This window comes from Salvelinus namaycush, chromosome 34 (genome assembly GCF_016432855.1).
Source record: "Salvelinus namaycush isolate Seneca chromosome 34, SaNama_1.0, whole genome shotgun sequence".
NCBI lineage: Eukaryota > Metazoa > Chordata > Actinopteri > Salmoniformes > Salmonidae > Salvelinus > Salvelinus namaycush.
Window position 1 is genome coordinate 16,394,932 of NC_052340.1, and position 14,308 is coordinate 16,409,239.

Sequence of the window (14,308 nt, forward strand, 5' to 3'; positions counted from 1 at the left end):
AAGGCAGACGGAATACCAGGGCGCGTTCTCAAAGCATGCGCAGACCAGCTGGCAAGTGTCTTCACAGACATTTTCAAACTCTCCTTGTTGCAGTCTGTAATCCCAACATGTTTCAAGCTGATCACCATAGTCCCTGTTCCCAAGAGCTCCAAGTTAACCTGCCTAAATAGCACTCACATCTGTAATTATGAAGTGCTTTGAAAGGCTGGTCATGACACACATCAACACCATCATAGACCCACTCCAATTCGCATACCGCCCCAACAGAGCCACAGATGACGCAATCTCAATTGCACTTCACACTGCCCTCTGCCAACGGAAGCAGAGGGGAAATAAGTATGTGAGAATGCTGTTCATAGACTACAGCTCAGTGTTCAACACCATAGTCCGCTCCAAGTTGACCCTCAAGACGGGGGCCCTTCAGGGATGTGTGCTTAGTCCCCTCCTGTTCTCCCAGTTCACCCACGACTGCGTGGCCATGGACGACTCCAACTCCAGCACCATCATCAAGTTTGTTGACAACATGACAGTGGTAGGCCCAATCACCAACGGCGATTAGTAAGCCTCCAGGGAGGAGGTCAAAGACTTGGCAGTGTGGTGCCAGGACAACAACCTCTCCATCAACGTCAGTAAGACCAAGGAGCTGATCGTGGGCTACTGGAGAAAGAGGGGAGAGCCCCCTCCCCATCCACATTGACCGGAATGTTGTGGAACTGGTCGAGAGCTTTAAGTTCCTTGGCATCCACATCACTAAGGATTTAACATGGTCCACACACACCCTCATTGTCATGAAGAGGGCACAGCAGCGCCTCTTCCCCCTCAGGAGGCTGAAAAGATTTGGCATGTAAATCAGCTAGAAAGATGTGTCGGCATCGAGTAATTGTCTCTGGCCCCCTCCCAGTTAGGGGGAGTGACGAGCTCTACAGCAGAGTCTCACAACTCAATCGCTGGTTGAAAACTGTTTTCTGCCCCTCCCAAAAGATAGAATTTGTAGATAATTGGCCCTCTTTCTGGGACTCACCCACAAACAGGACCAAGCCTGACCTGCTGAGGAGTGACGGACTCCATCCTAGCTGGAGGGGTGCTCTCATCTTATCTACCAACATAGACAGGGCTCTAACTCCTCTAGCTCCACAATGAAATAGGGTGCAGGCCAGGCAGCAGGCTGTTAGCCAACCTGCCAGCTTAGTGGAGTCTGCCACTAGCATAGTCAGTGTAGTCAGCTCAGCCATCCCCATTGAGACTGTGTCTGTGCCTCGACCTAGGTTGGGCAAAACTAAACATGGCGGTGTTCGCCTTAGCAATCTCATTAGGATAAAGACCTCCTCCATTCCTGCCATTATTGAAAGAGATCGTGATACCTCACATCTCAAAATAGGGTTACTTAATGTTAGATCCCTCACTTCAAAGGCAGTTATACTCAATGAACTAATCACTGATCATAATCTTGATGTGATTGGCCTGACTGAAACATGGCTTAAGCCTGATGAATTTACTGTGTTAAATGAGGCCTCTCCTCCTGGTTACACTAGTGACCATATCCCCCGTGCATCCCGCAAAGGCGGAGGTGTTGCTAACATTTACGATAGCAAATTTCAATTTACAAAAAAAAAAATGACGTTTTCGTCTTTTGAGCTTCTAGTCATGAAATCTATGCAGCCTACTCAATCACTTTTTATAGCTACTGTTTACAGGCCTCCTGGGCCAATTTTTGGTGATTTTAATATTCATATGGAGAAGTCCACAGACCCACTCCAAAAGGCTGTCGGAGCCATCATCGACTCAGTGGGTTTTGTCCAACATGTCTCTGGACCTACTCACTGCCACAGTCATACTCTGGACCTAGTTTTGTCCCATGGAATAAATGTTGTAGATCTTAATGTTTTTCCTCATAATCCTGGACTATCGGACCACCATTTTATTACGTTTGCAATCGCAACAAATAATCTGCTCAGACCCCAACCAAGGAGCATCAAAAGTCGTGCTATAAATTCTCAGACAACACAAAAATTCTTTGATGCCCTTCCAGACTCCTTCTGCCTACCCAAGGACGTCAGAGGACAAAAATCAGTTAACCACCTAACTGAGGAACTCAATTTAACCTTGCGCAATACCCTAGATGCAGTTGCACCCCTAAAAACGTAAAACATTTGTCATAAGAAACTAGCTCCCTGGTATACAGAAAATACCCGAGCTCTGAAGCAAGCTTCCAGAAAATTGGAACGGAAATGGCGCCACACCAAACTGGAAGTCTTCCGACTAGCTTGGAAAGACAGTACCGTGCAGTATCGAAGAGCCCTCACTGCTGCTCGATCATCCTACTTTTCCAACTTAATTGAGGAAAATAAGAACAATCCCCCCAAAAAATGTGATACTGTTGCAAAGCTAACTAAAAAGCAGCATTCCCCAAGAGAGGATGGCTTTCACTTCAGCAGTAATAAATTCATGAACTTCTTTGAGGAAAAGATCATGATCATTAGAAAGCAAATTACGGACTCCTCTTTAAATCTGCGTATTCCTCCAGGGCTTAGCTGTCCTGGATCTGCACAGCTCTGCCACGGCCTGGGATCGGGAGAGACACTTAAGTGTTTTAGTACTATATCTCTTGACACAATGATGAAGATAATCATGGCCTCTAAACCTTCAAGCTGCATACTGGATCCTATTCCAACTAAACTACTGAAAGAGCTGCTTCATGTGCTTGGCCCTCCTATGTTGAACATAATAAACGGCTCTCTGTCCACCAAACTCACTAAAAGTGGCAGTAATAAAGCCTCTCTTGAAAAAGCCAAACCTTGACCCGGAAAATATAAAAAACTATCGGCCTATATCGAATCTTCCATTCCTCTCAAAAATTTTAGAAAAAGCTGTTGCGCAGCAACTCACTGCCTTCCTGAAGACAAACAATGTATACGAAATGCTTCAGTCTGGTTTTAGACCCCATCATAGCACTGAGACTGCACTTGTGAAGGTGGTAAATGACCTTTTAATGGCGTCAGACCGAGGCTCTGCATCTGTCCTCGTGCTACTAGACCTTAGTGCTGCCTTTGACACCATCGATCACCACATTCTTTTGGAGAGACTGGAAACCCAAATTGGCCTACACGGACAAGTTCTGGCCTGGTTTAGATCTTATCTGTCGGAAAGATATCAGTTTGTCTCTGTGAATGGTTTGTCCTCTGACAAATCAACTGTACATTTCGGTGTTCCTCAAGGTTCCGTTTTAGGACCACTATTGTTTTCACTATATATATTTTACCTCTTGGGGATGTTATTCGAAAACATAATGTTAATTTTCACTGCTATGCGGATGACACACAGCTGTATATTTCAATGAAACATGGTGAAGCCCCAAAATTGCCCTCGCTAGAAGCCTGTGTTTCAGACATAAGGAAGTGGATGGCTGAAAACTTTCTACTTTTAAACTCGGACAAAACAGAGATGCTTGTTCTAGGTCCCAAGAAACAAAGAGATCTTCTGTTAAATCTGACAATTAATCTTGATGGTTGTAAAGTCGTCTCAAATAAAACTGTGAAGGACCTCGGCGTTACTCTTGACCCTGATCTCTCTTTTGACGAACATATCAAGACTGTTTCAAGGACAGCTTTTTTCCATCTACGTAACATTGCAAAAATGTTCTGTCCAAAAATGATGCAGAAAAATTAATCCATGCATTTGTTACTTCTAGGTTAGACTACTGCAATGCTCTACTTTCCGGCTACCCGGATAAAGCACTAAATAAACTTCAGTTAGTGCTAAATACGGCTGCTAGAATCCTGACTAGAACCAAGAAATTTGATCATATTACTCCAGTGCTAGCTTCCCTACACTGGCTTCCTGTTAAGGCAAGGGCTGATTTCAAGGTTTTACTGTTAACCTATAAAGCGTTACATGGGCTTGCTCCTACCTATCTTTCCGAGTTGGTCCTGCCGTACATACCTACACGTACGCTACGGTCACAAGACGCAGGCCTCCTAATTGTCCCTAGAATTTCTAAGCAAACAGCTGGAGGCAGGGCTTTCTCCTATAGATCTCCATTTTTATGGAACGGTCTGCCTACCCATGTGAGAGACGCAGACTCGGTCTCAACCTTTAAGTCTTTACTGAAGACTTATCTCTTCAGTAGGTCATATGATTGAGTGTAGTCTGGCCCAGGAGTGTGAAGGTGAACGGAAAGGCTCTGGAGCAACGAACCGCCCTTGCTGTCTCTGCCTGGCCGGTTCCCCTCTCTCCACTGGGATTCTCTGCCTCTAACCCTATTACAGGGGCTGAGTCACTGGCTTACTGGTGCTCTTTCATGCCGTCCCTAGGAGGGGTGCGTCACTTGAGTGGGTTGAGTTACTGACGTGATCTTCCTGTCTGGGTTGGCGCCCCCCCTTGGTTTGTGCTGTGGTGGAGATCTTTGTGGGCTATACTCGGCCTTGTCTCAGGATTGTAAGTTGGTGGTTGAAGATATCCCTCTAGTGGTGCGGGGGCTGTGCTTTGGCAAAGTGGGTGGGGTTATATCCTTCCTGTTTGGCCCTGTCCGGGGGTATCATCGGATGGGGCCACAGTGTCTCCTGACCCCTCCTGTCTCAGCCTCCAGTATTTATGCTGCAGTAGTTTATGTGTCGGGGGGCTAGGGTCAGTTGGTTATATCTGGAGTACTTCTCCTGTCTTATCCAGTGTCCTGTGTGAATTTAAGTATGCTCTCTCTAATTCTCTCCTTCTCTCTTTCTTTCTCTCTCTCGGAGAACCTGAGCCCTAGGACCATACGTCAGGACTACCGGGCATGATGACTCCTTGCTGTCCCCAGTCCACCTGGCCTTGCTGCTATTCCAGTTTCAACTGTTCTGCCTGCGGTTATGGAACCCCTACCTGTCCCAGACCTGCTGTTTTCAACTCTTAATGATCGGCTATGAAAAGCCAACTGACATTTATTCATGATTATTATTTGACCATGCTTGTCACTTATGAACATTATGAACATCTTGGCCATGTTCTGTTATAATCTCCACCCGGCACAGCCAGAAGAGGACTGGCCACCCCTCATAGCCTGGTTCCTCTCTAGGTTTCTTCCTAGGTTTTGGCCTTTCTAGGGAGTTTTTCCTAGCCACCGTGCTTCTACACCTGCATTGCTTGCTGTTTGGGGTTTTAAGCTGGGTTTCTGTACAGCACTTCGAGATATTAGCTGATGTACGAAGGGCTATATAAAATAAACTTGATTTGATTTGATTTGGCATGGGCCCTCGGCAGTGGTGGAAAAAGTACCCAATTGTCATACTTGAGACAAAATTACTATGGTAAACGTGAAAGTCACCCGGTAAAATACTACTTGAGTAAAAGTCTTAAAGTATTTGGTTTTAAATATACTTAAGTATCAAAAGTAAAAGTAATTGCGAAAATATACGTAAGTATCAAAAGTATAACTGATTTCAAATTCCTTATATTAATCAAACCATTTTTTATTTACAGATAGCCAGGGGCACACTCCAACATAATATTAAAAAGAAGCATTTGTATAGTGAGTCTTCCAGATCAGAGGCAGTAGGGATGACCAGGAATGTTCTCTTGATAAGTGTGTGAGTTAGACAATTTTCTTGTTCAGCTAAGCATTCAAAATGTAATGAGTACTTTTGGGTGTCAGGCAAAATTATGGAGTAAAAAGTATATAATTTTCTTGAGGAATGTAGTGAAGTCAAATTAAAAGTTGCCAAAAATATAAATACCTCGTACTTCTAAACATTGATCTGGTACTCCCTGTATGTAGCTCCATTATTGTGTATTTTATCCCTCGTGTTACTATTTTATTACTATTAAAACATTTTAACTCTGCGTCGATGGGAAGGGCTTGTAAGCTAGCATTTCACAGTAAAGACCACACCAATTGTATTTGGAGCATGTGACAAATACAATTTGATTTGACCTTAATTTGGCTTACACGTAGAGAGAATGTAACGGCAGTCTAAGTCGTCCTCCTCATCGGACGAGGAGAGGCGAGGATCGGAGGACCAATTTGCAGAGTGGTAAGTTTCCATGGTAATTTAATGAACACGAAAACAATACAAACCAATAAACGAACATACCGTAACAGTCCCGTGTGGCGAAACACTAACACAGGAACAATCACCCACAAACAAACAGTGAGAACAGCCTACCTAAATATGGTTCTCAATCAGAGGAAACGTAAAACACCTGCCCCTGATTGACAACCATATCAGGCTAATTGAAAAGAACCCAACATAGAAACACATAACATAGAATGCCCACCCAGCTCACATCCTGACCATACTAAACAAAAACAAAATAAAGGAAATAAGGTCAGGAACGTGACAGAGAAAAGTGCATAAAAAGGGAAAAAGTTCAATTTACACACGTATTACTCGAGTCTGAATTTCCCCCATAGAGAATAGACGTATGTCCCACAATCCTGGAAAATAGGGTGGTGGTGTCTAGAAACAGCAACTGATCCTCTTTAAAAACAGGAAGGTAAATGTGAGCGTGTTCACCCTCCACCAGAGAGGGTGACCTGCATCAGTGATTTTGACAAGATAGACAGATCATCTGCAGAGATATGACTTTCCATGTAATCGCCTAGGATTGTACTTTTTATACCACATATCGTATAACTATGTACAAAACCAAATTATCTTATTTTTGTACATATAATTATCTGCCAATGGTATACATACTTAATAGAACTGCAATACAGAACTTAGATACACTCTGAATCTACACTGAGAGCTGTACAGGTTATATCTTGCCTGTTTGGCCATGTCCGGGAGTATCGTCAGACAGGGCCACAGGGGTCTCCTGACCATTCCTGTCTCAGCCTCCAGTATTTATGCTGCAGTAGTTTACGTGTCGGGGGGCTAGTGTCACATGTGCTCCCTCTCCGGCCTCTAGGTCACCAGGCTGCTCATTATGGCGCACACCTATCACCATCGTTACGCACACCTGCGTGTCATCAGACTCACCTGGACTCCATCACTTCCCTGATTACCTTCCCTACATATGTCCCTCCCTTTGGTTCCTTCCCCAGGTGTTTCTGTTTCAGGTTCATGTCTGTGTGTTGTTCGTGTTTTATATTATGTTACGTTTATTTTATTAAAATACTCACTCCCTGAACTTGCTTCCCGACTCTCAGCGCACATCATTACAGCTAGGGTCAGTCTGTAATATCTAGAGTATTTCTCCTGTCTTATCCGGTATCCTGTGTGAATTTTAGTATGCTCCCTCTAATTCTCTTTTTCCTCTTTCTCTCTCTCTTCTCTCGGAGGACCTGAGCCCTAGGACCATGCCTCAGGACTACTTGGCCCGATGACCCCTTGCTGTCCACAGCCCACCTGGTCATGTGGCTGCTCCAGTTTCAACAGTTCTGCCTGCGGCTATGGAACCCTGACCTGTTCACTGGACATGCTACCTTGTCCCCCGGACCTGCTGTTTTCTACCGCACCTGCTGTCTCTAACTCTGAATGATTGGCTATGAAAAGCCAACTGACATTTACTCCAGAGGTGCTGACCTGTTGCACCCTCTACAAACACTGATTATTATTATCTGACCCTGCTGGTCATCTATGAACGTTTGAACAGCTTGGCCACGTTCTGTTATAATCTCCACCCGGCACAGCCAGAAGAGGACTGGCCACCCCTCAGAGCCTGGTTCCTCTAGGTTTCTTCCTAGGTCCCAACTTTTCTAGGGAGTTTTTCCTAGCCACCGTGCTTCTACAGCTGCATTGCTTGCTGTTTGAGGTTTTAGGCTGGGTTTCTGTACAGCACTTCATGACATCGACTGATGTAAAAAGGGCTTTATAAATACATTTGATTGATTGATTACTTGTGTTGCCTGGCTACCCATCCACATCACTCTGGCCAAACTGACGTTTCTTATCCAAAATGAGTCTGGATTTTCCTCCCTTCCCTACGATTTCTAGAATGGGAACACATTTTGACTGTTCTTATTGGTCACAGAAACTGATGGGTTAGGCCAGAGCCAGCCTACATGCTGATGTCATCAACTTTGAAACTCTGATTGCTTAGATTTGTTAGAGACGATCCAGTCGCTGATCAAATTTGGTTTGTCCAACTCCCCTAATTTTGAAGTCACACAAATGACTTTTAGGATGGCAGATTTAGACAATGTATGTAGCAATTAATAAGGCTGCATATATGCATTTCAGGTGACTACCTGTCACGCCCTGGCCTTAGTATTCTTTGTTTCCTTTATTATTTTAGTTAGGTCAGGGTGTGACATGGGGAAGGTATGTGGTTTTGTATTGTCTAGGGTGGTTGTATGGTTTAGGGGGTTAAGTAGAGTAGATGGGTTTGTGTTTAGTGTAGGTGTCTAGCTGTGTCTATGGTTGCCTGAATGGTTCTCAATCAGAGACAGATGTCATTTATTGTCTCTGATTGGGAGCCATATTTAAGACAGCCATAGGCACTAGGTTAATGTGGGTAATTGTCTATGTTGTACGTTTGTAGCTTGTGTGTGCACTTACGTCTATAGCTTCACGATCGTTTGTTGTTTTGTTTCAGTTTGTTAAAGTGTTCGTTGCGTGTTTTTTCCTTTCTCTAAAATAAAAGAATGTATTTTGCACACGCTGCGCCTTGGTCCACTCTCTCTCAGCAAGACGATCGTGACACTACCTCATGAAGCTGGTTGAGAGAATGCCAAGAGTCTGCAAAGCTGTCTTCAAGGCAAAGGGTGGCTATTTTGAAGAATCTCAAATATCAAATATTTTTTGATTTGTTTAACACTTTTTTGTTTACTACATAATTCCATATGTGTTATTTCATAGTTTTGATGTCTTCACTATTATTCTATAATGTAGAAAATAGTACAAATAAATAAAAACCCTAGAATGAGTAGGTGTGTCCAAACTTTTGACTGGTACTGTACATGTGACATTATGTAAGAGTGAGATTAACAGATGTATAGGCAGAGGGAGAAAAGAGAGAGGGACATACATGTACAGTAGCCTCTTCTTCTAGGCTTTAGACCAGCCTAGTAGACTACTGTGGTAAGAAGTAAGAGTCTCAGGAGAATAATAATAAGCCTCCAGATAAAAGGATATGTCCCAGGTGTGTAAACCAAACCCCCTGCCCACTCATTCCTGTGCTTTGAGGGGAACTGATTGGGTGGCACAGCACTCTCAATGCCCTGGACCGACAGCTCTCCTTTATAAATGGAACGTGCCACCCAGGCTTTGTTGTCATTTTGATTAGTTTTCAGTCACAACCACTCTGCAACCCCATTTACATTATACAGTAGGTTAGAAGGCAATCATCTTTTCCTGTTATTTAATAGACTGTACACAAAAATATTCATACATAATGTACATAATGTACATGTGTACTGTGCAACTCAATACACTCAAAACAGCTGCACGCAAATCAATACTATTCTGTCCCTCTAGTTTAGGTCTTCAATTCAAATATAATTCAATGTAAACACCAAAAGATCATTCTTTTATATTTGTAAAATTGCTTTATTTCTGAAGAATCCAGTCATGAGAGATAAATATAACATAGATATCAATAAATGTCTGAGGCCACACAGTGATCTATTGTCCAAATGCAACTCTGTGATCAAGCTATCATAAATGTCTCAACCGTTAACGATTAGGCTTACAGAAATGATATAAAAGCACTTTCATTTGAGGAAAACAATTACTCAGTATTGCCACGAGAAAACACACAGTTTTGGTAATTGACATTGTAACCAGCCAAGCTTTACCAGAGCATATAAACATCAATATAAATATAGTTACAAATCATATACAGACTAAATCAGGAAGCCCTTAAGCATATAAACTCAGCAAAAAAATAAATGTCCTCTCACTGTGTGGCCACCAGCTGCATTAAGTACTGCAGTCCATCTCCTCCTCGTGGACTGCACTAGATTTGTCAGTTCTTGCTGTGAGATGTTACCCCACTCTTCCACCAAGGCATCTGCAAGTTCCCAGACATTTCTGGGGTGAATGGCCCTAGCCCTCACCCTCCGATCCAACAGGTCCCAGACGTGCTCAATGGGATTGAGATCCGGGCTCTTCGCTGGCCATGGCAGAACACTGACATTCCTGTGTTGCAGGAAATCACGCACAGAACGAGCAGTGGCATTGTCATGCTGGAGGGTCATGTCAGGATGAGCCTGCAGGAAGGGTACCACATGAGGGAGGAGGATGTTTTCCCTGTAACGCAAAGCGTTGATATTGCCTGCAATGACAACAAGCTCAGTCCGATGATGCTGTGACACACCGCCCCAGACCATGACGGACCCTCCACCTCCAAATCGATCCCGCTCCAGAGTACAGGCCTCGGTGTAACACTCATTCCTTCGATGATAAACGCGAATCCAACCATCACCCCTGTTGAGACAAAACTGCGACTCGTCAGTGAAGAGCACTTTTTGCCAGTCCTGTCTGGTCCAGCGACGGTGGGTTTGTGCCCATAGACAACGTTGTTGCCGGTGATGTCTGGTGAGGACCTGCCTTATAACAGGCCTACAAGCCCTCAGTCCAGCCTCTCTCAGCCTATTGCGGACAGCCTGAGCACTGATGGAGGGATTGTGCGTTCCTGGTGTAACTCGGCCAGCTGTTGTTGCCATCCTGTACCTGTCCCGCAGGTGTGATGTTCGGATGCACCGATCCTGTGCAGGTGTTGTTACACGTGGTCTGCCACTGTGAGGACGATCAGCTGTCCGTCCTGGCTCCCTGTTGCGCGGTCTTAGGTGTCTCACAGTACGGAGAATGCAATTTATTGCCCTGGCCACATCTGCAGTCCTCATGCCTCCTTGCAGAAAGCCTAAGGCACATTCACACAGATGAGCAGAGACCCTGGGCATCTTTCTTTTGGTGTTTTTCAGAGTCAGTAGAAAGGCCTCTTTAGTGTCCTAAGTTTTCATAACTGTGACCTTAATTGCCTACCGTGTGTAAGCTGTTAGTGTCTTAACGACCGTTCCACAGATGCATGTTCATTAATTGTTTATGGTTAATTGAACAAGCATGGGAAACAGTGTTAAAACCCTTTACAATGAAGATCTGTGAAGTTATTTGGATTTTTACAAATTATCTTTGAAAGACAGGGTCCTGAAAAAGTGACGTTTCTTTTTTTGCTGGGTTTATATGTGATCACCAAAACAAATACATGTTAACAGATCTTCTAGTCACGCAGTGATAAGTACTAGGCTTGTGTTTTATTCTCTCAGAAGTTACAGTTCAACTGTAGGGTCACAAGAGAGATGAGGGTGGGTTGACCACTCAAAGACATCGCTTTTCATTCAGGCCACTTTGACTGTTTTTGATTCATATAATTCCATTCAACTCTATGCGTTCTGAAGAATGATGGTGGATCAAGCAAAGTCAATGACAAAGCAAAGCCTGAACCAGAGAGCTAATATTTCCTCTTGCTCAACATCGACCTTCGTGGCATAGCAACAGTGAAAACACTGCAGATAGGGACAGGACTGTGTACACAAGGATATGATTGTTTAGTTTGATCAATGTATGCATTGAATAATCACCGGATAAATGTAGGGTTGGGAGAAAAATGTCACAACCTTGTAATCTTTGCCAGGACTCAATATCTCTGGTTAGATTGTATAGCAGGAGACTCTAGTCTTGGGAAATATTTGGTTAATGACTCAGTAATTGAAGTGCAAGATGCCAGCCATTGGTCAATGTTCATCATTAGCATTGTCCAGTGGGTTTAAGTGCATGTAAATGTGTTGGGATCAGTAATGTCTCCCTCTATATCAGACAGCCATCAACAGCCAGTGATAAGTGTCATTACCTGCAGGCAAATGCAAAACACAGAGACGTGATCTGCACTCACACAGGATACCTGGGGCCTCATTTATAAAACAGACTAACAATCAATTTTGATCTTAAGTATGACTTCACACAGAAAACCACGTATAAGTAGTTATTTATAAAACCTTACTTTGACGTGGAAATGATCTTATCTCTACTCAAAGTCTAGACTTGACGTAGGTGATTTTGCTGCTGGTTATGTAGGGCTATTCTTTTTTTCACTTGCAGTTTGTCAAACCATTTAGATAGGGGTCCTCGCTTCTCATTCCCAATCTCCCGCCATCCATCTATCCATCCACTGCTTAGTTTATGAGTGCCATGGTGCTCTCTGGCTGTTTCCCGCAGAAGAAGTTGTGTGCCAGACGCACGTGGACAGGCACAAAGACGTAGGAGGTGTAGATGACCATGGTCATGGAGGAGAAGACGACAGAGTTGAAGATGGACTGCTCCCAGGGCTCAAGCACATATATGCCTGTGATGAGCAGGTACTGGTAGTACAGCCAGCCCAGGTACTCCTTCAGGTATTGAAAATCCATCCTCATGCTGCTCCAGTGGTCAGGGTGAGGATGGGAGAGGAAGGGGCAGAGAAAGGAACAGAGAGAACGATAGAGAGAGGATAGGGGGAGTGATAGGAAGATAGGAGACAGAAGACAGAGACAGAGGGAGAAAGGAGGATGGCAGTGATAATGGCAGCAGGGGACACATAATGGGCATAAACACACAAACAAACACACAAGACAGACGACACAACATCAATCATGTGGAAAGATATACAGTTAGTCGCTTCACCTGCACTACCTGATAGAATTAAACCTATTTTCCCAGGAGGAAACACCAACTGTAAAAGGGAAAACACTTAGTAGGTGAAAGATGAACTGTGTGGGTGTTTTGTGGGTAGTTCAGTGGTATAACCTCAAGTTTTTGTCGTAGTCTCATTTTAAACCCTAGTCTTCTTCAGCTTTCAATGCACCTGCTACTATGTAATTACCCATGTCTTACATACCTACCATATCCTTGGGGGAGCTAACAATGGAAAATGGTATTAGAAAGCACATTACATGTGGGTCTGTGTTTATTAATGAGAAGGTCCAGGGACAATCACAGCCCGTGGCCCCTGGGGTCTCTCTGGTGGGGAGGCACTGCAGACATTAGCTCCTGAGAGCCCCAGACAAGGTAAATTAAATCTGCATACACGCATGCATGCACAGTACATACACACACAGTATCCCACTCAAACAGCACATGTGGCACCTTTCTTTTTATTGTCAATGCTGTCAAAATGTCCACCACCGTACAGATGGTGGAAAGGAACAGACATTTACTCCATCATAAGGAAGGAGAACAGACATTTACTCCATCATAAGGAAGGAGAACAGACATTTACTCCATCATAAGGAATGAGAACAGACATTTACTCTACTTCCACACAGGGTAGTTGACATTAAGTATCTAAGGGGATAATAGGAAAGCCTCTGTCTCAGAGTCAGTACCTCAGTGTGCGTTGACAGGTGTCAGGTAAACTCAACTGACACCAGTGCACACTTCTTCACCAGAGTAATAGCCTACTCATTAATAAACAGTTATGGACCAAATAGTTAACGACACACACTGTGGCATGTCAATAAATAAACCTAAAATATAATCCAAGCATGTTTGCTTGTTTTCCAGGTCCTATCCTGTCACACAAATAATTATGGCTAAACTAATGCCGTAGAGACATTGTAACAACTGAATAAGCCTCCTCACATTAAGGTAGTCTACATGCTAGCCTACATGCCTATATGACACAATAATAATCTGTAGGACAACAAAAAAACAATAAGGATCATATAAAAGTGAGCTTACCTGTCTGATAACATGCCGCTGTCCGTGCTCCCCCGGTTCAGAGAGAATGGCCTGCTTCCCACTACTGTGGTGTGAACTGCACTACCAGTTCACAAATATAGACTACCTGTAGCAGGTCATACAGTCTACACCACACCCACTACTCTTTACACTCACCCGGCGTTCACGTGGAGTTGGGTATGGGTTTTTAAGGACAGAGCGTTCGGCGCACGTGTCTTCAAACTCTATAAATAAGGTACGATTATTCACAAATGGGACTAATCCATAGTCGTTTAGTCAGTGGAATAGTCATCAAAACTCTGTCCTGCTTTATTGGATAGGAGACACCTGACGCGCGTGTCCGCGCAACTTTTGAATGGCATCCTCATAGAGATAGAGGACTCTAGTGTCCAAAAGCCTGTTTTAGCATGGGCAGCACCCATTTTGAAGTAATCAACTGAGAGGGACTTCCTATGGGTTAAGGAAGGATCATATAATTATTTATACTTGTGAGCAAACATTCCATAACTGCAGGTGTCAGTAAATAGCCAACCTTGGCTTCATACCTGTTCAAACAACACTCTCCAGGTGGCAGTATGCACCAGTATGTTTGAAAACTCATAGAAGTAGTAGAAGAAAATGGATTACTTCAAATGGAGATGTCCTCTATAGCACTGCCCATGCGCACAGACACC

General features: G+C 43.8%; 1 protein-coding gene across 1 annotated transcript; it reads right to left on the minus strand.

The window, feature by feature from the left end:
* Positions 1-12,091: 12,091 nt before the first annotated feature.
* LOC120029234 (serine palmitoyltransferase small subunit B-like) lies at positions 12,092-12,325 on the minus strand. Its single transcript, XM_038974522.1, has one exon. The coding sequence runs from the start codon at positions 12,323-12,325 to the stop codon at positions 12,092-12,094; it is 234 nt and encodes a 77-aa protein (XP_038830450.1).
* Between the last annotated feature and the right edge of the window lie 1,983 nt (positions 12,326-14,308).

Coding starts and splice junctions, on each gene's coding strand:
- LOC120029234 (XM_038974522.1), bottom strand. CDS start 12,325: ATGGATTTTCAATACCTGAAGGAGTACCTGGGCTGGCTGTACTACCAG.